General features: G+C 35.4%; 1 protein-coding gene across 6 annotated transcripts in view; it reads right to left on the bottom strand.

Annotated features, from left to right (window-relative positions):
- The window catches only part of ZMYM4 (zinc finger MYM-type containing 4), a 139,340-nt gene that overhangs the window by 43,416 nt on the left and 74,379 nt on the right, over positions 1-21,545 (bottom strand). For 4 of the 6 annotated variants that reach the window (XM_029947751.1, XM_029947750.1, XM_029947754.1 and 1 more), the window contains 6 exons: positions 13,362-13,883; positions 11,612-11,673; positions 11,092-11,262; positions 6,897-6,959; positions 4,131-4,215; positions 3,633-3,888 (listed from right to left, as the gene is read on the bottom strand). In XM_029947751.1, the coding sequence (XP_029803611.1) occupies positions 3,633-3,888; positions 4,131-4,215; positions 6,897-6,959; positions 11,092-11,262; positions 11,612-11,673; positions 13,362-13,883 (1,159 nt within the window). The remainder of the gene's footprint in view (positions 1-3,632; positions 3,889-4,130; positions 4,216-6,896; positions 6,960-11,091; positions 11,263-11,611; positions 11,674-13,361; positions 13,884-21,545) is intronic. The other 2 variants (XM_029947753.1, XM_029947752.1) reach the window with 1 other exon arrangement.

Below are 21,545 nucleotides of genomic sequence, written 5' to 3' on the forward strand. Positions count from 1 at the left end.
TAATAGTAAACATAATGGGAAACATCACAAGGAACACCTCATATGCTGTAATGTGTAACTTCATGCCTCATCTTCAATACTTAGTAGCTCCAGGCTGTTCTACATTCTACATATTTTTTTTTCACTTTCACAGTTATTTTTTAACTAAATTTAATGTATTTCATTTATAGGGGTATTTACTGAACTCTGATATTGAGCCAGCCACTGGCTACAGCCTGAGTAAAAATATGGTACAAGCATGCACTAAAGGTGCTCACAATATATTGGGCCAAATAGACAAATGACATATAAAATACTCTAAGAGAAGCATTCTCAAAATATAAAAGTGAACTAATTATGAAAAAATATAATGCATAATAGAAAGAGAAACAAAAAAACAATTATTGCAGATAATATGTAACATGAAAGGGTATTTTCGCTACATCTTAAATAGGAGTTTTCTAGAAAGTTAAGGAAATAAGGAGTGGGGAGCGGCATGGATCAAGTCAATGAAGTATAAAAGTAGGTAGTTTTCACTCTCCTCAGTATACTTAACATCTAACTACATTACATCTTATCATAGATTTTATGATTCCAAACAGTAAAAATTCAGAAATGATACAATCCCAAAATAGTTACTTCTCTGAGTATCATCATATCAAATAATTATATCATTATATCAAATAATCTAACAGGTTTAATTTATTTTTTTGAGAGGCAGAGAGAGACAGCACGAGCAGGGGAGGGTCAGAGAGAGAGGGAGACACAGAATCTGAAGCAGGCTCCAGCCTCTGAGCTAGCTGTCAGCACAGAGCCCGACGTTGGGCTTCAATCCACAAACTACGAGATCATGACCTGAGCTGAGTCAGACGCTTAACCTACTAAGCCACCCTGGTGGCCCTCTTAACAGTTTTTAAAAAATTACCCTCCAGGGGCACTTGGGTGGCTCAGTTTGTTAAGCGTCCGACTTCGGCTCAGGTCATGATCTCACTGTCTATGGGTTCAAGCCCCGCATTGGGCTCAGAGCCTGGAGTCTGCTTCCGATTCTGTGTCTCCCTCTCTCTCTGCCCCTCCCCACTCATGCTCTGTCTCTGTCTCAAAAATAAATAAAACATTAAAAAAAAGTTTTTTAATTACCCTCCAAATTACCTCTTTCAAGTACGATTTTGAAACATTTTAAACAAATTAATTGTTAGGTCCTCATTACTAAGGAAGCCTGAAAATTAAATGATTAGTTAAATATATTCAGAGTTTAGGTTAAATTCAAGATGCTAAGAGAGATGGTTAATAAAAGATTTAGAAAAATAACCCTGTTACTTAAAACAGCTAATGAGGTGGTTTTTTTCCCCAACCTAAGTGCTGCTATAACTCCACTGGTCTATGAAAATAGCACTGGCCATCAGGAAGGAAATCGTTTCTATCTCTACCCATTCAAATTAAATTGAAATCCTTCTTGGGATCCTTCAAGGGATTAACTTACAAGTTAAGTTAATTTTTTAATATAAATTTTATATATATATTTGATTATATGGACTGACAGGAGTGGGGGGGGTGCATGTGCCAAAATTAACCAGCTAGATGACACTGAGGAAATCGTTTAACTTCTTTTGAATCCAATTTCCTTCAATTCAGCAATTTTATAGTCAGATAAACCAGACTATCCTAAACTGCTATAGTCTATCTGTGGAAGAGGAAAACAAAGGGAGGAATGGTAAAGTGGTAAAAAGGAGATAAAAGAATAGTTCAGGAAGTAAAATAGAACGCAAGGAAAAACAAGACTGATCAGTGGCTGAGGGCTGAGCAACAACAGAAAAGATATCCTGTAAAATGAGAAGGGAAGAAAAGAAAGAAAATGGAAAAGGGCTGAGGTGACAGGCAGGTAAGGAGTACCTGAAAGGATAGTTAGAGGCAATTGGAAAAGAACAAAGGATTAACAACAACAACAACAAAAAAGATAATAGAACACACGATATGTGAATGAACAGGTAGAACAGTAAAGAGTCAAGAAATGGCAAATGAAAAAGTAGGAGATTTATGGATAAGACCAATATGGATAAGACCAAACACAACAAAAGAGAAATGCAATCTTAAAGGATAACCAAACTACGTAAGATCAAGATAGGTAAGATATGACATGCAGGTAAAAATGACCTGTCCAGATAATGCTAGGCAAACCAAAGGGTTGTAATACATTTAGATGAAAAGAAAAATACGTATGCACAAGAATTTAAAAAATGAGCAAGAGGGCACACACGTTAAAACTTTTGAGTTTTGGGGGTTCCTGGTGGCTTAGTCGGTTAAGCGTCCAACTACTGATTTTGGCACAGGTCATGATTTCATGGTTTGGTTCATGAGTTTCTCCCTGCACTAGGCTACCCATTGACAGTGCAGATGCTGCTTGGGACTCTCTGTCTCTCTGCCTCTCCCTGCTCACAAGCTCTGTCTCTCAAAAAATAAAAAATAAAAAACAAAAAACCCCTTCTGTGAGTTTTCTATGGTCATTTTGAAATTCACGATGTATCTCTGAACTATCTAGTACTATTATTATGAAAGAAGGAATGATATCAAAATTTGAGAAAGTGCTGATAACATAGAATTAAAAAAAGCATAAAAGGAAGTTATGTGAAATTGTCTCACGGCAAAAGAGAAAACAGGAAGAAAAATCTATAAATACTGTAATTTTCAAGTTGATTTAATCTTAGAACCTGATGATGAATATACTAGAATATAGAAATGGGTACACACTTTAAAAAGCAAGCTTTATAATTCAAACAGTATAAAGAATAAAATCTATCTTTTCTAATTAAACATGAAACATAAATGGAAGCCAACATAACTAACTTCCAAAAAGACTTCTAACCACATTAAAATTTCAAGTGTCTAAAATGCCTTTTTCCAATTGAACCAGAAGGGGGAGCATCTTTTTCCCTTTCCAGACAGAGAAAGGGAAGGATCCAACTAAGGCATTATAAACACAAATACCTAAACTAATAAACCATGATTGAATGGTTTAATAAGAGGCCAAAGTGTTTCAGAACAAGAGTATTATTCGCTTTTTTCTGACTTATTTAAGCAGTTTTAACAATCACCTTACTAAATCAATCAAAATTAGTTCATATTCTTCAAATATAACAGGATGACCTCATCAAGGTCTAAGGTCATATTCTTTTGATATTACACACTGAAATGGAACCTCTGAGGCAGTTCAGAGATATTGAGAAGACAAAAATATATACTGGAGTCCTTTTTTCTTTTCTGTTTTTTAAACACTGGAGTTCTTTTAAGGAAAAGTATTAAATGAATTCCAATAATATAACATGATACATAACTTAAAAATAATTTTTTTTGGATTTAAGTATCTATTGCCTACAAATAAAATATTGTGGCATTATATGACCTAAGTGGTATAGTTTTTGTTTTATAAAGCATCTCAACTAACACAGATGGAAAGGCTGGTTTCAAAAACATCTCAATATACAAAAGGTACATTATTTACAATTAAAATAAGCTGAGTACCCAAATTCAGAAAAACTGAAAGCAGCAACATACTGTGGCAATTACCAAAAAATATGGAAATGTAGAAAATTAAACAATACACAGCGAAGAACAAAGTGTTTTAAAAGGAAACAAGGTAATTTAGAATTCTGCTATACTTTGAGCAACTTGAACAAGTTTTCTTGGTGGGAGGAGGTGGTGGGCGGGCAGGGGGAACTGTATATCCTGTGAGGCACAAGGTGGAACAGAAGAGCTGAGTCGACCCCTTCCTCTGATAAGCAGTCTGCCCCTTCTGGAGGATTTTTTTACAACCAGAACAGGAAACTCGAACAGCTGTGGCTGGAACTGAAGGAAGCATTTTATTCATGCCAGATGACGCCAGTGAAGGCTGAAAGCCAGTAGTCAACTGTGGAGCTTAAAAAAAAAAAAAATTAAAAGAAAAAATGTTTTACTTTTCATCATGAATTTTATGTATATATCCTTTCTTCCTCTTCTATAACCACTCTTGAAATCCAAAACTGATTATCCAATATAAATGAAAGTTATTCTAAATAGGCAGAGAACTGCTGAGTTTACTAATACAAGTAGATACTTCCTCTCACACATACTGGTCAGAATAAATAAACATGATTCATTTACTCAATTGTGTTTCTTACCAAGAGGACTGCCACTGACTGAAAACACAGCACTAATTTTCAGTTCCCCTTCTTGAGTTTTTTGCTGTTGGCCATGACTATACTCCTTTAAAAAAGAAAATAAATAAATAAATATTTAGAGAAAAAAATAAATACAAGGGATCTAAAGAAATCTAGACATTCAGTAAGTTTTACTTTGGGTACATGGATGGTGGGGTGGGGAGGGGAATTTATACAGCATTACCATTAACAAGAGATAATAGCAAGCAAAGCATAATTGCAGTAAAAATACAATAGGCTTGTATATGCTGAGAACGAAACCAAAAAAGACGGAAGCTACCCAATTAGCCTTGTAGCACTACCAGACATTTAAATTGTTTGAAAATTCTTATTATTACAGTATTTTAAGTTGCTGTTTATCTATTATAAAAGTAATACACACTATACAAAATTTAGACAAATAGAAATAAGAAAAACATTGTAATCATGTTTCTATCACACCAAAGCAACCACCATTTTTTCTTGGTATATTTCTTTCCAGTCTTTTCCCCTCCTGTATTCAGAGATTCTACTTCTCTACATAGTTGTAAATGAACTGAATATATCATTCTAATAAAATTAGATCACTTGAGTCAATGGGACTTTTGCATATTATTATATTTTACTCCAAACCACTTCAAGTGGCTAAATGTCAGAGTTTTTTAAGCTGGAGTCCAAGAGTCCCTGAGGTCTACAGATGTACTCTAGGGAGTCTGAGAATTCTAAGAGAACATTTTAAAAACTGTAACTATTTCAATGACATTTTTGGTGAATGTAAACTTACTTTTAGTGAATAACCACTTATAACCGAGTTATACTACAAGTTTTCAGTGCCATTATTTGCTTTAACAATTATATTATTGCACTGTGAAACCTCTAAGTGGCAGATTTAACTTTTATTTTAATTAAATGTTTACCTCATTGAAATTTGCAAAACCCCAGCAGATCTCTTATTCTTGGAATTCTCAGGCAACTCCAATATAACCCCCTTTTTTTGTGGTTAGGAGGTATCTGGTACATTACTCAAGTTTGAGAAGTACTGATAGATATGTATTATTCAATAGATATACCAGATTACACAGGGACGAGACTGGGAGGAAGTGAGCAAGGCACTTGCCTCAGGCATAAAATTAAGGTACCAAAAATCTCAGTAATCAAGATAAATAATATTTTAATGATATTTTTAAAAATCAAAAAAGGCAAAATCCATGATTAACAAAATAACAAAACATTAAATAAGACAGTATCAGCATTACTCATTTTTTTCCTTTGACCTCAATCTCCAATTTGATGGGCCTGCATGACACTGAGATTATATAACTATAATCCAATGTCAGTCCATTTATTTCCTCACATTTGGTATAATTAGAAATGCCACGATGAATATCTTAAGTGAATATTCATACTCTCGTACTTAGCATTATCTTCTAAGGAAAGGATTCTTGAAATTACTAGGTAAAAAGGTACACAGTAAATGTTCTTGATACACAATGAAAGACTGTTTTTTTTAACTTCTGGTTAGATTTATTCTAATAATTTGTGAAAAGCCATTTAAAAGTCTTTCCCCAATACTGCTTCAATCTGCAATTCTTTTTATATCCACTTACAAAAAAGCATTATAACAATATTAACCCTGTATAGCATGTTATCAACATTTCCTTAATATGTACTTTTAAAATTTTTTTTTAGGAAGTTTCCATTTCTATGCCAAAAATCTACTTTTACCTTTGTGACTCCTTCGATTTCTTATAAAGTTCTACTTCCAGAATAAAATACTAAAAAAATGGTTTCATTGTTTCTAATATAGTCCTTTAATCTGGAGGTCAGCAAACTTTATCTGCAAAGGGCCAGATACTGAGTACTTTTTATTTTGGAGTCCATACTACCACAACTACACAGCTCTGTCCTAGTACAGCAAAAACACCCATAGGTAATATGTAAATGAATGAATGTGGCAATGATCCAATAAAACTTTATTTACAAAAACAGTGTGCAGAAAAACAAAAACAAAACAGAAACACAGAAAGCTGGATTTGGCATGCTACTGCTAATTTGTCCAACCCCTAATTTAATCCATCTGGAATTTATTTACTTTGATGTTTAAAGGGCTATTCTTTTTCTTTCTCTGAATAACTAGTGAATTGCTTCCATTCACTGTTAACAGATCAGATTGCTTTAAAAATGTCTCTTTTGTGGCAATCTATTTTGTATCATTATCAGCCTATTTTTTTTTTTTTTAAATAAACTCTACCCCCAGCATGGGGCTCAAACTCAAGGCCCCAAGATCAAGAGTTGCACGCTCCACCAACTGAGCCAGCCTAATTTTAGGATATTACTCTATCCTAATAAACATAATTGTAAGAGGTTTAACCATTTAGAAAATAGTCCACCCCTATCAACCTATTTTTTTTTTTTTACAACACATGTCTCCTGTTGGTGTGGATGCCAACTTATTCTTCAAAACATTAGAACCTACTGATATTATCATCAGAACTATATCAAAATGAGATCTTAATTTAGGAATAATATCTTACATTTTTTTAAGTCTCTCCAACCTATCAAACTGTCTTTTACCTGACATAAGTACTTTCTAGTTGCTTTGCCAAAGGGAATATCAAATATTTTCATCATATTCTCCAAGAAACAAGTGATTTACAGAGATATTGCTACCTTTCATATAACTAAAATTCAACTAGCTATTCCACTATACTTTCATGACTCTATTAATTCTCTAATAAAGATCCTTACCAGCAAACGATGACAATTTTGTCTCCCCTTTTCCATTATTTCTTCTAATTTCTTTAATATGTACTGGGTTGAAAATGCAACAAGAGTTAAATAATAATGCTGACATCAGTAATTTGTGTTTTCTTAGTAATTATTAACAGGTTCCCATCATTTTACTCTTAAATTCAATGATTGTTATTGATCTGAAGTAGATATTTCCTTACCATGACCAAGAGAGTATCTATTATAAGAAATGCATAGTAAATTACACGAGATGTCTTTCTGCATCTACATATCTATCCAAACAGTCTTATATGACCCATTGATGAAGTTACGTATTAAAAGATTTCCTAACATCGACTCATCCCAACATTCCTACATTATATATTAAAGCAAATTTCAAGTAAAAAAACTTTTTTTAATCTCAGAAAACTCCCAAATAAATCAATACTTATTGACATACTTTAATGGTCTCCTGTCAGCTTTTTTCCCCACTGTTTATGACAATTATTCCAAACTTATGATCTTCCTTAAGCCTCAAGCACATATTACTTATATACCATAGTAAACTAAGTATACCTTAAGTACTCGACTTATACCCACCACACAATGGCTTCAAGGCAGAATCATGTTTATGTTTGTATCCCCCTAATAATGACAAACTTTACAAATATTTAGTTATAAATAATGACTAATAACTTAAGAAGTGAAAATATAATGACTTCAAAAAGCTTTCAGAAGCTTCAGGTATCAAAACAAAACAAAAAAACAATCCTATACCAATAGCTTTACCTTCCCTTTGTTTACCATAAAGGAAGAATTGTATCAGTATCCCAGGACAGTATTTTAGAAATGAAGAACTCAGTACCTACAGCCAACTTAATGTGATAGACCTTTTAAAAGCCCCAGCATTTAATTACTGCATTCTACTTTCTAAAACTCTACGACTTACTATTGTGACAATTTATTTGCTTTCCTATCCTAATTCATTTACTTTAACAAGAGATAAAATTGGTTCTTTTATTAGGAACAAAAAGAAAAAAATCATGACTTTAATATAGTATTCACTGAATTTCCCATTTTTAGAACCAAGAGAAAAGGGGAAAACTAAAAATAGGGTCTCTGGCTCTTTAAATGTTCTATTTTAAAAAACGTTCTCCAGGCAGTTTTAAAAATTAAACAACATTTATTCATATAAAGATTGTTAGGATAATAGTAAAATGACCTTGATCATGACCCCATAGTGGTTCCTTCCAACCTTTATGAACTTCGGTTCCCTCATATACAAATGGAGTTAATACCACCTACAATGGCCTTCTTATACAGGACGATAAGGCAACATACTAAACATAAAAGCATCTGTACCAATAAAATACTACAGAAAATATAGTCACATGCAGGGGAGATCTGAATAAAGAAATGGAACTGGAAGGCCAAAGGATGTTATGCAGATAACAGAGGTAGAAGGATGACAACTGGTGACCCCAAAAATCATTAACTGAAGAAATTACCAGGAACCAATGGATAGAAGTCTTTAAAGATATATATACACACATTTCAGCACCTTAGGTGATTTGCAAAGGACAGACAGTATGGAAAGTAAAGAAATTAAGACCAAAATGAATTGTGTAAAAAGGAGAATTAGGATGTGAGCTGAAAGTAAAATTACAAGTTAAGCAGAGAGAAAAGCCAAAGGAGGTTTTGATAAGGTGCCATGAACTGAAGGTATGATCTTATTAAATCATGAGAAAAGTTACTACTGGTAACTGACAGTCAAAAGTAAAGCCTGACCACAACTATTAAACCTATCAGTGTTCTAAGAGAGTTAGGTTAATAGTATTGCTTTACAAACTGTTAAAATAATACATTGGGACTCTCTTTTTCCAGTCTATGGGAAATGTGTAAGAGTGAAAGCATTAGGCAGTACTGAACAGCAAAGAATACAGACTTCCAATGGTCATGGGAGAGAAATACCTAAGGGAAGTGGGCAATGAAGGAGAGGAAATGGGGAGGAAAAGGGGAAGGGAACAGGAAGGAAAGAGGAGGGAAAAGAAAAGACCAAGTATCTAGTGTCTAACAGAAGGTGCCCAGAGGGAGATCTAGAAGAATTATTAAAAGGCTTGATCCTACAGAATTGGTGTGGCTAATAGAAAGGATTTATCACAGAAAACCTAGCTTTATCTATTCACATACTAGGACTATCCCATTGTAGTGGCAGGATAAAGAATGTCTCGGGACCTTATGCCTAGGACCTATACACATTCCTGCTTGGTTCTCAAGAGTCAAATCAATCAAGTGCTGAGCCTTTTGTGGAAGTTCTTCCCCCATAATCATGATGAAACTTCATAACCGGCATTTTATAACACATTATGACACTTTGCATAGTGTATAAAAATGTAGGTGTTTATGACAATTCCATCCTATTAGTATTCCCCAACCACTGGAACTGCTGGTGGTTTTCAACAAAGTAATAAAAATAATCCTTCCTGATGCTCCCCTTCCCCCAAGGTATTTGGTCTTTGCTGTAACTGCCTTTTCATCCTTAAGAAAATGCCACTGGGTCACATACAGAGAGAAAGTGATGCTTTTGGATCCCTGCCAGTATTTTGATTTCTTATGAATTTCCCACTTCCACACTGGGGCATGTAAAGAGACAGGAAATCTTCCCTGTATACAGGTATGTTTGTAGTCTTCTGAGGCATGAACTTTCCCTAGGTTGCCAGGGAAACTTGCCACATGAACTTTCCTTAGGTTACCAGGACATTTCTTTATACCTAATTCAGATAACGAAAATATCCATTTTGCCTGCTTCTGTTAAGATGCTTTCAATCTACCTTGTATTTAGCTATTTTCATATTCCTCCTCTGACATCTTCTTTGTGGCCACCACGCTCATGACCATTCAGCTCCTACAGCTTTATCAACACTACTCTATACAGCTACCTTCCACTGAGCACCAAGAAATTAACTGAACATCAGTGTGACTCATAAAAAACATCTATTCTTACATCTCATTACTATAAAACAGTGGTTCTCAATAGCAGACAATTTTGCCCACCCCCCCAGGGGATGTATGGCAATGTCTAGAGACACTGGGAGTTAGGAGGTGGAGGTGCTCCTGATATCAAGGAGGTGGAGGCCAAGGATGTTACTAAACAAACATACTACAATGCATAGGACAGCTCCTCACAACAAGAATTATCTGGCCCAAAATGTTAATAGTGCCAAGGTTGAGAAACCATGCTCAGAAACATGTGAATAAAAAAAAATCTCTTCCACAAAAGTATCACATTCAGCCCCCCCAAAGTAATAGAAACATATAGAAAGGTAACCTGTCTCCAGATCAACTGTCATGTTGAAAATAGCTAATTCATGCTATCTTCCTTTCTCAGCCTCTGAATTTCATGCCCTCTTTATAAAACAATGACCACCTTCAAATAATTGCTGATTTTGTGTATTCATCCCTCAGCTCCCTTTGTATGCTCCAAAATGATTACAGCACATGATATAACTTTTTTCTTACATTCCAACTACTGCCATGTCATTAACTGAATAGATATCTTCACTAATTGCAGAACGTCAGTTCCAAGATCTCTGTAAATTTTTCCTCCAGAGCAATCTGAAAATAGCAGGGCTGGATCCACTGTATTAATTACAGATCTCAAATTTGGAATCCCACTTCACCCATCAAAGCCCCCTTTACCTCTACCTACTGATCAAATGAACTAATTCTTCTATCAATTAACCCATTCAAAGATAACGTGTCCATTACTTCCTCCTCCAAGAAACTTAAATCCACACATGGTGTGTACTCCATTACCAATAACTGCAAAAGGCTTACTACTTTACATAAACTCAATCACAACATAAACTCATAAAAACCATAATCTTTCAGCCAGATCTGCAGCATCAATTTCAAATCCTTAAAGACTCACATTCCCTAATCCTGCATTAAAATTGTAAAACTCATAGAACAGCGGTATTAAGGAACAAAGTAGATTAAAAGTAGATTCCTACTCAGAAGAAGTTTCACGGAACTCTTGATTCCTTAGCATGACTCTCACAAGATAATTCAAACTGCCTCAACCTTCATGAAGTCTCCTCTCTCACACGGTCAACAAACTATTCCACTTCTTAATCAAGAATTTCCTCTCTCAAATGAAGAATTCACGTGTGGAACAGAAAAGAAGGGGGGAAAGTAAAGATGAAATGTTTACTTGAGCATTGTCAGGTTCATCTTTAATTTTGTCTAGTAGTCCCTGCTGTGGTGCCATTGCTTTGTCATACTCATCATCCAAAGGTTCTTCTTTAATTCTAATATTTGATGCAAAGGAATTCCCCAGTTCCGAACCAATGGATTCTTTATTGGCAAATGGATAGCTGGAATCCTAAAACACAATATAAAGTATTAATAAATATTCAGATTTAAAGATTACTCCTCTTCAGGTGTAACACCCAAAGATAAGCTCACTGGAAATGAAGAACTCTATGGATATGCATTAGAGTCCCTGTGCCTGAAAGAAAATTGATCTATATCTAAAATATCAAATACAAATAAACTAAAAGCTGAGGCTTCTCAGAACATCTTCAAAGATGTCCTTATCAAATAATAAAGCAAATTAAAAAAAACAATCCGTGCTCTACCTAACACATATAGTTACAGTTTAGAAAATGACACAATGAAAACTTTGACACTTGCCACAGTTACAGCAGTCTGCATACACACTGAAAACTTACCCTAAAGTTTGTTTCTGGGGTTTGTGGTAAATGGGTATGTAATGTTTCTTCAACTTGATTAGCTATTGAAAGAAAAAAAAAACAAAACAAACACATGTATATGAATAACAAATCTTATAAAGAGTGACCTAAAAAGCTATCATTTGATAATCACCTCTCTTGTCGAATAAAGATGCTTATTAGAGTGAAATGGGTCCCCCAAAATACCCAAAAGATAGTTTCACTCAAATAAAGGTCTGGCCCCACTTTCCTTTTAGCCTCACTTTATACTTTTCCTTGCTCAAACCTAAATAGTGGTTACTTTATCCACTATGATCTACAAATTCCTTGTGTTTAGTCCTCCCCATTTGTGCTTACATCATTCCAAGACACCTCTCTCTCTCTCTCTCTCTCGATCTCTATAGTCTTCCAGATGCTACACAGTTCAAAATTCACCTCTCCTCTATAAACATTCCCTGACCACTGAGTTAAAGAGCAGCTCTTTTCTAAAAATATCTATAATACACTGTGTCAGTTACTAGGAAGAAATCTTGTATGGCTTTATGACAAATTTTTCTACCACTATCTTTAATTATAAGTTAAATCTTATGCTATTCAACTGGTCATTAACACTTCTACTACTTGACTTTTCCTTCTACTACCAGACATTACGCTCCTTGGGGATAAATATCCTCATAATTTATCTCCCACAGATATATCAAGAATAAAAAATTAATAATATATATTTAAATACAGTATATGCTGTTCAGCCTGGTATATAAAGGATATATAAATTAACTGCTCTTTTTAATAATACTGACTTGGTCTTTCTATGATATTTTTCCAGCATTGTCAGAAGAAATGTAAGGGTTGGTATATGGTACCTTGCTTCCCTTCACATCTATTGAACACTTTTTGAAATATTACTATTTTCACTGCACCAATTTAGGCCCCAAGAATGCAAGATGAATAAGATATAATCTGCCCCTCAATAAACTCCTACACTGGTAGGTAAGTCAAAACAAATACAAAAGTATAATACTAAGTACTATAAGTAATGAGGTATGAACAAATGCTATGGAAATATAGAGAAGGAAACAATTCATTCTTCAGGTAGAGAGGTTAGGGATGACTACAGAGTAAAAGAGGTTTATGAGTTAGGCACTGTTGGATAAGAAGTACTTTAATAGGCATATATACAAAGAAATAAAAGGACATGCAGACAAATGGAACAGCAGAGGTAAAAGAAGGCAAAGAAATAAGAAAATACGTGAAATATTTAAGAATGGAACTGCAGCTAAATATAGGGTACTCTGGGCAAAGAGGCTCAAGAAGAGCCTCAAGAAATCTCTGCAACATAAAACAGAAATGTTATCAAATAGAAAAACCCTCCCTAATTCGGACTAATTGGTGGGACAGCAGTTTGAATTAGTGCTTACAGCACAAAGAAGTTAAATCCAACTTGAGGTTCCAATGTTCAACCAAAGAAAAGGAACAGGTGACTTGAGTATCTTGCCTTCTCATCAAAATATTGCAACCAGGGGAGGGAGAAATGGAGGTTTAGAACTATTTTTCAATCATTTTTACCATTACCAAAAGTTACTGGGAGAAATTCAGTCACTCTGCAAAGAACAAGGATAAAAGAAAAATGACAAGCTTACAATGAATTTAACTGTTCATATTTTGCAAGAATCATAACTAATAAAAGCTATATTATTATCAGTACTTTGTTATTTATTATGTTTTGTGGCTCTAGTCCAACAATTATTACCTGCTTTATCAAAAAAACTGCTTTTCAACCTTGAATCCAACTCTTTATGGGGTTTATCCAACCGTTTTTCACGTTCATAAGTTAGGTCTCTATTTTTCTCCTTTCCAGAAAATGTCTCTTTGCTGCTTTCTCTTACTAGACTAAAATCTTTCCGTATTGATTTAAAGACAGAAACCTGATCAAACTGCTTAGGAAAGTCTTTTTTTACTTTATTTTGAATCTGTATTTCATTTTCATTGTCTGATTCATGCTGTGTGACTCTTCTCTCTACTTCCAAGCTATCATCAGTATGAATTGAAGAAACAAGATTGTCCTTTGAACTAAAATCCTGTTCATCCTCATTGTCACTACCAACGACTGGAATTCCTGCAAGATCCCCAGAGTTCAAAAAATAATCATCTTCATCCAGCAATGAATTTTCAGATCCTGTTTGATTCGGCATTCCATAAGACATGCTGTCAAGGGTAGGAGTTAAGTTGTGGTCTATATCTTCAGACATTTCTGTATCCATGATACCACCACCTTAAAAAGTAAAATACTGTTTAGACAAACGACAGTGCTAAAGATGACCACATTTATAAGGTCTGTCTGGTATTTAACGAAATATATAATTTCTTTTCAAACAAAATATAGATAATAATACCACAGCATTCAATGAGCAATTTGATATAGGTGTGACAGGACTATCCTGTGACAGGTAAGGAAATAGGGACCTACAGTGTGAGAAGCTATCTGAGGTCAGAAAAGAGGCAATGTGATATAGAAAAAAAGAGTACCGACTTCAGAATCAGACATATCTGTTGGAATCATCATATGATCGCTAAAAGTCTATGTGATCCTGAGAGGTAAACTCTCGGGTTTATCTGTAAAACAGTGTAATACTCACCTTAGAGATTAATTTGTGGTGAGGATTAATGATAGTATTTATAAAAGGCCTATTAACACAGTGACTGACACACAGAAGGGAATATAAAACTGTTCATTTTATTTATAGTGATTATTCTGAGAAACAGACTGGAATACAGGTCTCTGCTCTTGGTCTCACTAATTCTGTACTAACTCTAATAAGCACAGCAGCACTGTATTAATGTTTACAATGCTAAATATTTAAACATAAAGGATAAAATGTATCCAAGCCAGAAAAAAATTTAAAATTATTTACCATTTGAAACTACATGCTCACATCGTTTGTAATCCAAAATAAAACAAACAAAAAAACCCGCCTAGCCCTATTTCACTTTCCCTTCACAGTCAAACCTCTAGAAAAAAGTCTACATTGGTGTATTTTACAACTCCCAGTTATTAATCATCTGAACTTAATGCAATCTGGGTCCCAACTTCTCACTAGAACTGCTCTCATTAAGATCATCAAGGAGGTCCAACTGATTTTTTTCAATCCTTATGTGGCATATTCATCCTAGATAAAGGTCTTTGGTTTCTTTGACACTATACTTCTTCCTACCTTTCTAATTAGTCTATTAGTTTATTTCATATTCCTCTTCCTCTGTTTATTATGCTCTCAATATTTCAATTCTCTTCTCATTTAATACACTCAGGTTACATTACTCACCACCTCTGCTTTCACCATTGCTGTGAATTTTCTATGCACTTTCTTCCAAGATTCAGTACTCCATATTCAACTAGGATCTCCAACTTAGTACTTTTAAAACCAAGCTCATCATGTTCCCATTCCAAGCATACTTTTATTTCCCTCACCTGATTAACAGCATCACCCAGCCAGCAGTTTGCTCATGAAAAGAGAATCAGCCCAATTCTCCTTCTCTCTAGACAAATTCTGTAAACTGTACTACTTAATCTCTCTCAGATCCATCTCCTCCACATGGCACCGCTCTAACACTCTGTATCTCTTACTGTGGACACTGTACTAATTAAATCTACGTGGACATCAAGGAAGCAATCATATTCTTACAAACCCTACCCCTAACCCACATTTACTGATCCATGAGCAGGCAAAGTGAACCTAATAAAAACACAGAATGGAGCAAAGACTGAATATATTGGTGGTACCAACAGCCTTGTTTTTATTTGTTCCTAAAGCCCAGATGAACCACTCATGAGACTGGTTCAAATCATTCCCTGGATTCCATGATGCAGGATAAATTCCTCTTTTTGTTTAAGTTGGTTTGAGCTGGATTACTTATAATCAAGTCCTAACTGATACAAAGTCCAAATAAAAGCATTCCTCAAGTTGCCCCCCCTCCATAAGACACTAGATTATCTTTCTAAACCATAAATCATTCGATATTATACCCTTTGAAATCCTTCAACAGCTTCCTACTGCCTTAAGAACTTATTCATTCAGCACATATTTATTAGGAAACCACTTTGTGGTTAAGTACTGTGATAACTTCAAGGGATAAAATGATTCAAGAGACAGCTATGGTTCCTCCTCATCAAGAATTAGAAAAACAGACATACAAAAATAAAATTAGGAAATCATCATTTACTTAATTAAATAATAATCTAACAATAGATGCTAAAAACTTATGAATGTCTACAAGTTATATTCACATGGTATATCTATAACAGAGAGAGCAGCAGGAAAGGAGGAGAGAGCATGCACTACATCATGGATATTCAATATATTATTGCTTCAGTTGTCCTATGTTCTTAAAAATTCTCATGGTAGGAGAGTTAAGGAGAAAATATAAACAAAGTGTAGGGTGTAACACACACACCCATGCATATGGTGTGATAAGTCTACCAGACTGTAAGCAACTAAAGGCCAGGGCTAGAGCCTTCTCTATACAATACTTTGTCCTAGTAGCAGACCACATAGCACATGCTCAGTAACTGTTTCATGAATGAATATTCATTTCATGTGGTCAGCAACTTAATCTAAATCTTACAGTAGATGAGAAGTAAACACTAAAAAGTAATATTGGAAGCAACTTTCAAAATCTCTACATTTAGATTCAGGATATGGTATTGAAGAAAAGGGTAGCCACTTGGAAAAAGTGTATCCTTGGGGCTCCTGGGTGGCTCAGCCAGTTAAGCATCTGACTTCGGCTCAGGTCATGATCTCACCATTCGTGAGTTTGAGCCCCGCATCAGGCTCTGTGCTGACAGCTCGGAGCCTGGAGCCTGCTTCTGATTCTGTGTATATGTCTCTCTCTCTCTGCCCCTCCCATTCTCACGCTGCTCTGTCTCTCTCTGTCTCTCAATTAAAAAAAAAAAGTTAAAGAAAAAGTGTATCTTTAATTCCTATCAAAATAATTTCCAGATGTATTTAAGGTTTAAAAATAAAAAATAAAACACTAATATAAAAAACATGGAAAAATATTTTTAAGTCTTAATAAAGTGGGGAAAAGCCTTTCTAAAAATGACACAAAATCTAGAATAAAAGACTAATTTGTTGAGTAAAACAATAACAGGTCAAATGTGACCAAAGAACTGCTAAAAAGAAGAAAACACAAATCAAACCAAAGATTAACGAGTCATTTCGGATAAAGATAATATTCTTATGCCTCAATAAAAATACAAACAACCAAATACAAGTAGAAAAGAAAAGGATTTGAACAAATATCCCAGGAAAGGACACATGAAGGATGAGCTTTGCTCATAAGTGAAATGCAAATTAATAATGCAGTGAGATATCATGCTCACAGAGCAGGTTGGTAAGCACAAAAGGTTTGATAACAGCTTGACAGCTATGCTATAGGCCAAAGCTGCCAGACTATGTACGGCACAAAGCCAAAAGACACATATACAAAAAAAGAGTTTGTGACACAGACCTCATATGTGAGCTGCAAAGCCTAAAATATTTACTATCTGGCCCTTTAAAGAATAAAAGTTTGCCAACTGCTACAGTTAAATACTACTGGTAGGAGTATAAATTGGTACAATCCTAATAAAGAGTAGACAGTAATATTTCTGATACTTTAAACACACATTCCTCTTGAGCCAGCATTTCAACTTTTAAGATTTTATTCTATAGGTATATTCTTTTTATTTTTAATTCCGTCACAGTTAATACAGTGTTTTACTAGTTCTATAATCTTGCAAGAGAACTATGAAAAATAGAACAGTTACAGCAGCAGACTGGAAAGAGGCTATCTATTCATCAATGAAGCTAAATTAATTACAGTACATACCTACAAGAGTATTATGCAGTTATAAAAACAATGAGGTAGCTTTATGTGAGGTTCCAAGGTTGATTAAATAAAAATACTTAAGTAACAAAGACTATATATATATATATTAGGCTATCACTGATGCATTTTTTAAAATTTAAGAGTATAATTATTTATACATAAAAAGTATCTTTTGCTGATTTTTGATGAAAATCATAACTGGGTAGTTAGAAGACAGAAACACCAACTTTTCAAACCATATCTTGAGTTTTGAAGTACATGTGTCTACTGTTCATTGAAAACAAATATTTTATCCTTATTTGAAAATACACTTGAGATTTAAAGTCCTTTCAGAGATGAAAATTTCTAACAAAGCATCTAATTTCAATTTGAAATATTGCTAGTGGGGTGCCTAGGTGGCTCCACTGGTTAAGCATCAGGGTAAATGTCCAACTCTTGATTTCGGCTGAGGTCATGATCTGACAGTTGCTGAGTTTTAGCTTGGGATTCTCTCTCTCTCTCCTTTCTCTTTGTCCCTCCCTCACTCCCTCTCTCTCAAAAATAAACTTAAAAGGTATGTTCAGTGAAATGTTGCTAGTTATCACACAAGAAATCCATAGGCTGAACAAATCTTAATGGGGCTGAACAGTAAGTACCAGTTACATTAAGATACATAATTAATGAGGCACCTGGGTGGCTCAGTCAGCTGAGCATCCAACTCCAGCTCAACTCACAATCTCACAGCTCATGAGTTCAAACCCCGTGTCAGGCTCTGTGCTGACACCTCAGAGCCTGGAGCATGCTTCAGATTCTATGTCTCCCTTTCTCTCTGCCCCTCTCCCACTAGCACTCTGCCTCTCTGTCTCTCCCTCAAAAAATAACAAATATTAAAAAAATTTTTTAATAAATAATCAACTAGACAAGAATTCTCATCCTTGGGGGCGCCCGGGTGGCTCAGTCAGTTAAACGGCCGGCTTCGGCTCAGGTCATATCTCGTGGTGCATGAGTTTGAGCCCCATATCGGGCTCTGTGCTGACAGCTCAGAGCGTGTAGCCTGCTTCAGATTCTGTGTCTCCTTATCTCTCTGCCCTTCCCCTGCTCATGCTCTGTCTCTCTCTCAAAAATAAACAAACATTAAAATTACAAAAAAAAAAAAAAAAAAAGAATGTTCATCCCTGAGGCCTATTTAATCAAACAAAAGAAATAACTCCTGTTTCTCAGAGCCTGGACCTACAAAACAAAGCATGACACTACATTTATTTGGGGATCCCAGTAGCTAGTGATACACTTAAAACCACCAGTTTCTCATGGGAGACTCCTAGCTGTGAGACACTGTGAACATGACTGGTATATGTGAGGACATATGTGAGGAAAAGAAAGAACAAATGGCTGGAGCTGAATGAGAGGAAGAATGCTAAAACATTAGAAAAGAGGAAAAGCTAGAGAACAGGTATATTACAAATTTGCAGACCATAGGGAAAAACTCAATATATTTAAGTGTGAAAGGAAGTCATTAAAACCTTCTGATAAGGATTAACATAATTCATATTTTACAAGGATCACCCTAGCTTCTATAAGACTCCTTTAAGACTATTAGATGTTAGTTCCAGGGAATGCGGCGCCTAAGTGGCTCAGTCAGTTAAGTGTCCAACTTTGGCCCAGACCTTGATCTAACTACTGAGTTCGAGCTCTCCATGAGGCTATGTGCTGACAGCTCAGAGCCTGGAGACTGATTCAGATTCTGTCCCTGTCTCTCTCTGCTCCTCCTCCCATTCTCTCTCTCTCTCTCTCTCTCTCTCAAATATAAAATAAAACATAAAAATTTTAATGTTATGAAAATAAAGAATGGAATAGAAGTGGGAAGAACAGTTAGGAGACTATTGCAATAATCTAAGGAAACACTGGTGGCTAAGGCCAGGATATATTAATGGTGGATGTAAGGAGAAAGTGTCTGATTAGGGTATGTTTTGAAGGTTAAAGGCATTTCCTGATATATAGGAAGCTGGATATGAAAGAAGCAAAGAATAATACAACAAAGTGTCATTTCTTTTTTAAATGTTTTTATTTTTGAGAGAGAGAGAGACAGCATGAGCAGGGGAGGGTCAGAGAGAGAGGGAAACACAGGATCTGAAGACAGGCTCCAGGCTCTGAGCTAGCTGTCAGCACAGAGCCTGACATGGGGCTCCAACCCACGAACTGTGAGATCATGACCTGAGCTGAAGCCAGACGCTTAACCGACTGAGCCCACCCAGGCACCCCCAAAGTGTCATTTCTTGAGATGGAAACACTAAGAAAGGAACAGGTTGAAAAGGGGTAACTTGGTTTGTGGCCTGTTAAGTTTGAGAATTTTATTAAATCTTTAACTGGAGATAACAAAATGGCAATTAGGTATTAATAAAGAGGAATTAAAGAAGAGGCTCTTGCCAAACAATGATATTCATATTGGGGAATCAATGAAGAGATGGTACTTAAAATTAATAGGACAAGATGAGATCACCTAGCAAATTTATTTACCAGTGATGGAAGAGAGCTAAAGAGATCTCGTCACCATTTGGAAATCTGATGGAAAAGAAGGAATCAAGAAAAGAGACTAAGATACAACAGCATATGAAGCAGGAGGAAAACTAGATGGCTGAGGTCAAAGAAGCACTTCAGGAAGGATAGACTGACCAACCATAACGAACACTGCTGAGCTAACACAGAAGATGAAGACTGAGAAAGATCAGTAACATGTGCAAAGCTGAAATGACCTTGTAACTTGACAAGAGTATTATCAGTGGACAAATGAATGTACAAGCTGGAATGGGGTGATCCCAACAGAAAATGAGAAGACAGAACTGGGGAACCTAAAGTACAGACAACTCTCCGTAAGAGATTTGCTCTAAATTAAAGAAAATAAGCAGAAATTGGGTTAAAATCTTCAGTGAAGTCTTTCTCTGACCTTGTATTTTTGTTTTGTTTTCCTCGTTGTTGTTTTACTTTTTGGTGAGGTGTTTGTTTAAAATGGAGAATAATAAAGCCTGTAGTCTGCTTATAAGAATAATCCAACAAAGAGGGAATAAATAATGAGTTCAGAAGGAAAATCTACGTGCAACAGAGGATGTGGTCATTACATAATAAACTTCCTCAGTACAAGAATGAAAGGAGTACATATGTTAAATGCAAGTAAGTTGTAAGATTTTGTGAAAGGAGAACAAACTTTATGTTAAGCAGTTTTAAGTATAGTATTTGTGTTTGAAAATGAAAGTATATTTCATGCTGGTAGGTCAACTTTTACTCCAAGTCTTCGTGCTTAGGCTTTAAGAGACATACTAATATTTCTATACTATACTAAGGATCACTTCAAGGTATACACATCAACTAAGAAACCCAATAAACACATAAATGAACACTGTGAAAAGGCTGTGAGCTACATTAATTGCCAATATACTACTTGATGACTCCCATACTTTGTTTTTAATCAAAGCAAAATTTTCAGATATAAAGTAGTACCAATTATAATTTTAATATTAAAAATCAAAGATCTCAAACAATTCTGAAGTTGGTTTTCTCTCTTATTAAAAAAAAAAAACCAAAAAATCAAAAGAAAAGAAAAACTCTGAAGAATGAAAAACCAAGTAAAAACAAGCATAAAAGTGAGGTAATCTATGGGGCGCCTGGATGGCTCAGTGGATTAAGCGTTGGACTTCAGCTTAGGTCATGATGTCATGGTTCACAGACTCAAGCCCCACGTCCAGCTCTGTGTTGACAGCTCAGGGCCTGGAGCCTGCTTCGAGGATTGTGTCTCACTTTCTCTCTGCCCCTCCCCTGCTCACACTCTGCCCTTCTCTCTCAAATAAATAAAACATTTAAAGTTGTTTTTTTTAGGGGCACCTGGGTGGCTCAGTTGGTTAAGCCTCCAACTTCGGCTCAGGTCAGATCTCATGTTTGTGGGTTCGAGCACCGAGCCCCACATCGGGCTCTGTGCTGACAGCTAGCTCAGAACCTGGAGCCTGCTTCCGGTTCTGTGTCTACTTCTCTCTCTGCCCCTCCCCATCTCATGTTGTCTCTGTCTGTATCAAAAATACATAAAACATTAAAAAAAAATTTT

The sequence above is a fragment of the Suricata suricatta genome, chromosome 8 (assembly GCF_006229205.1).
Source record: "Suricata suricatta isolate VVHF042 chromosome 8, meerkat_22Aug2017_6uvM2_HiC, whole genome shotgun sequence".
NCBI lineage: Eukaryota > Metazoa > Chordata > Mammalia > Carnivora > Herpestidae > Suricata > Suricata suricatta.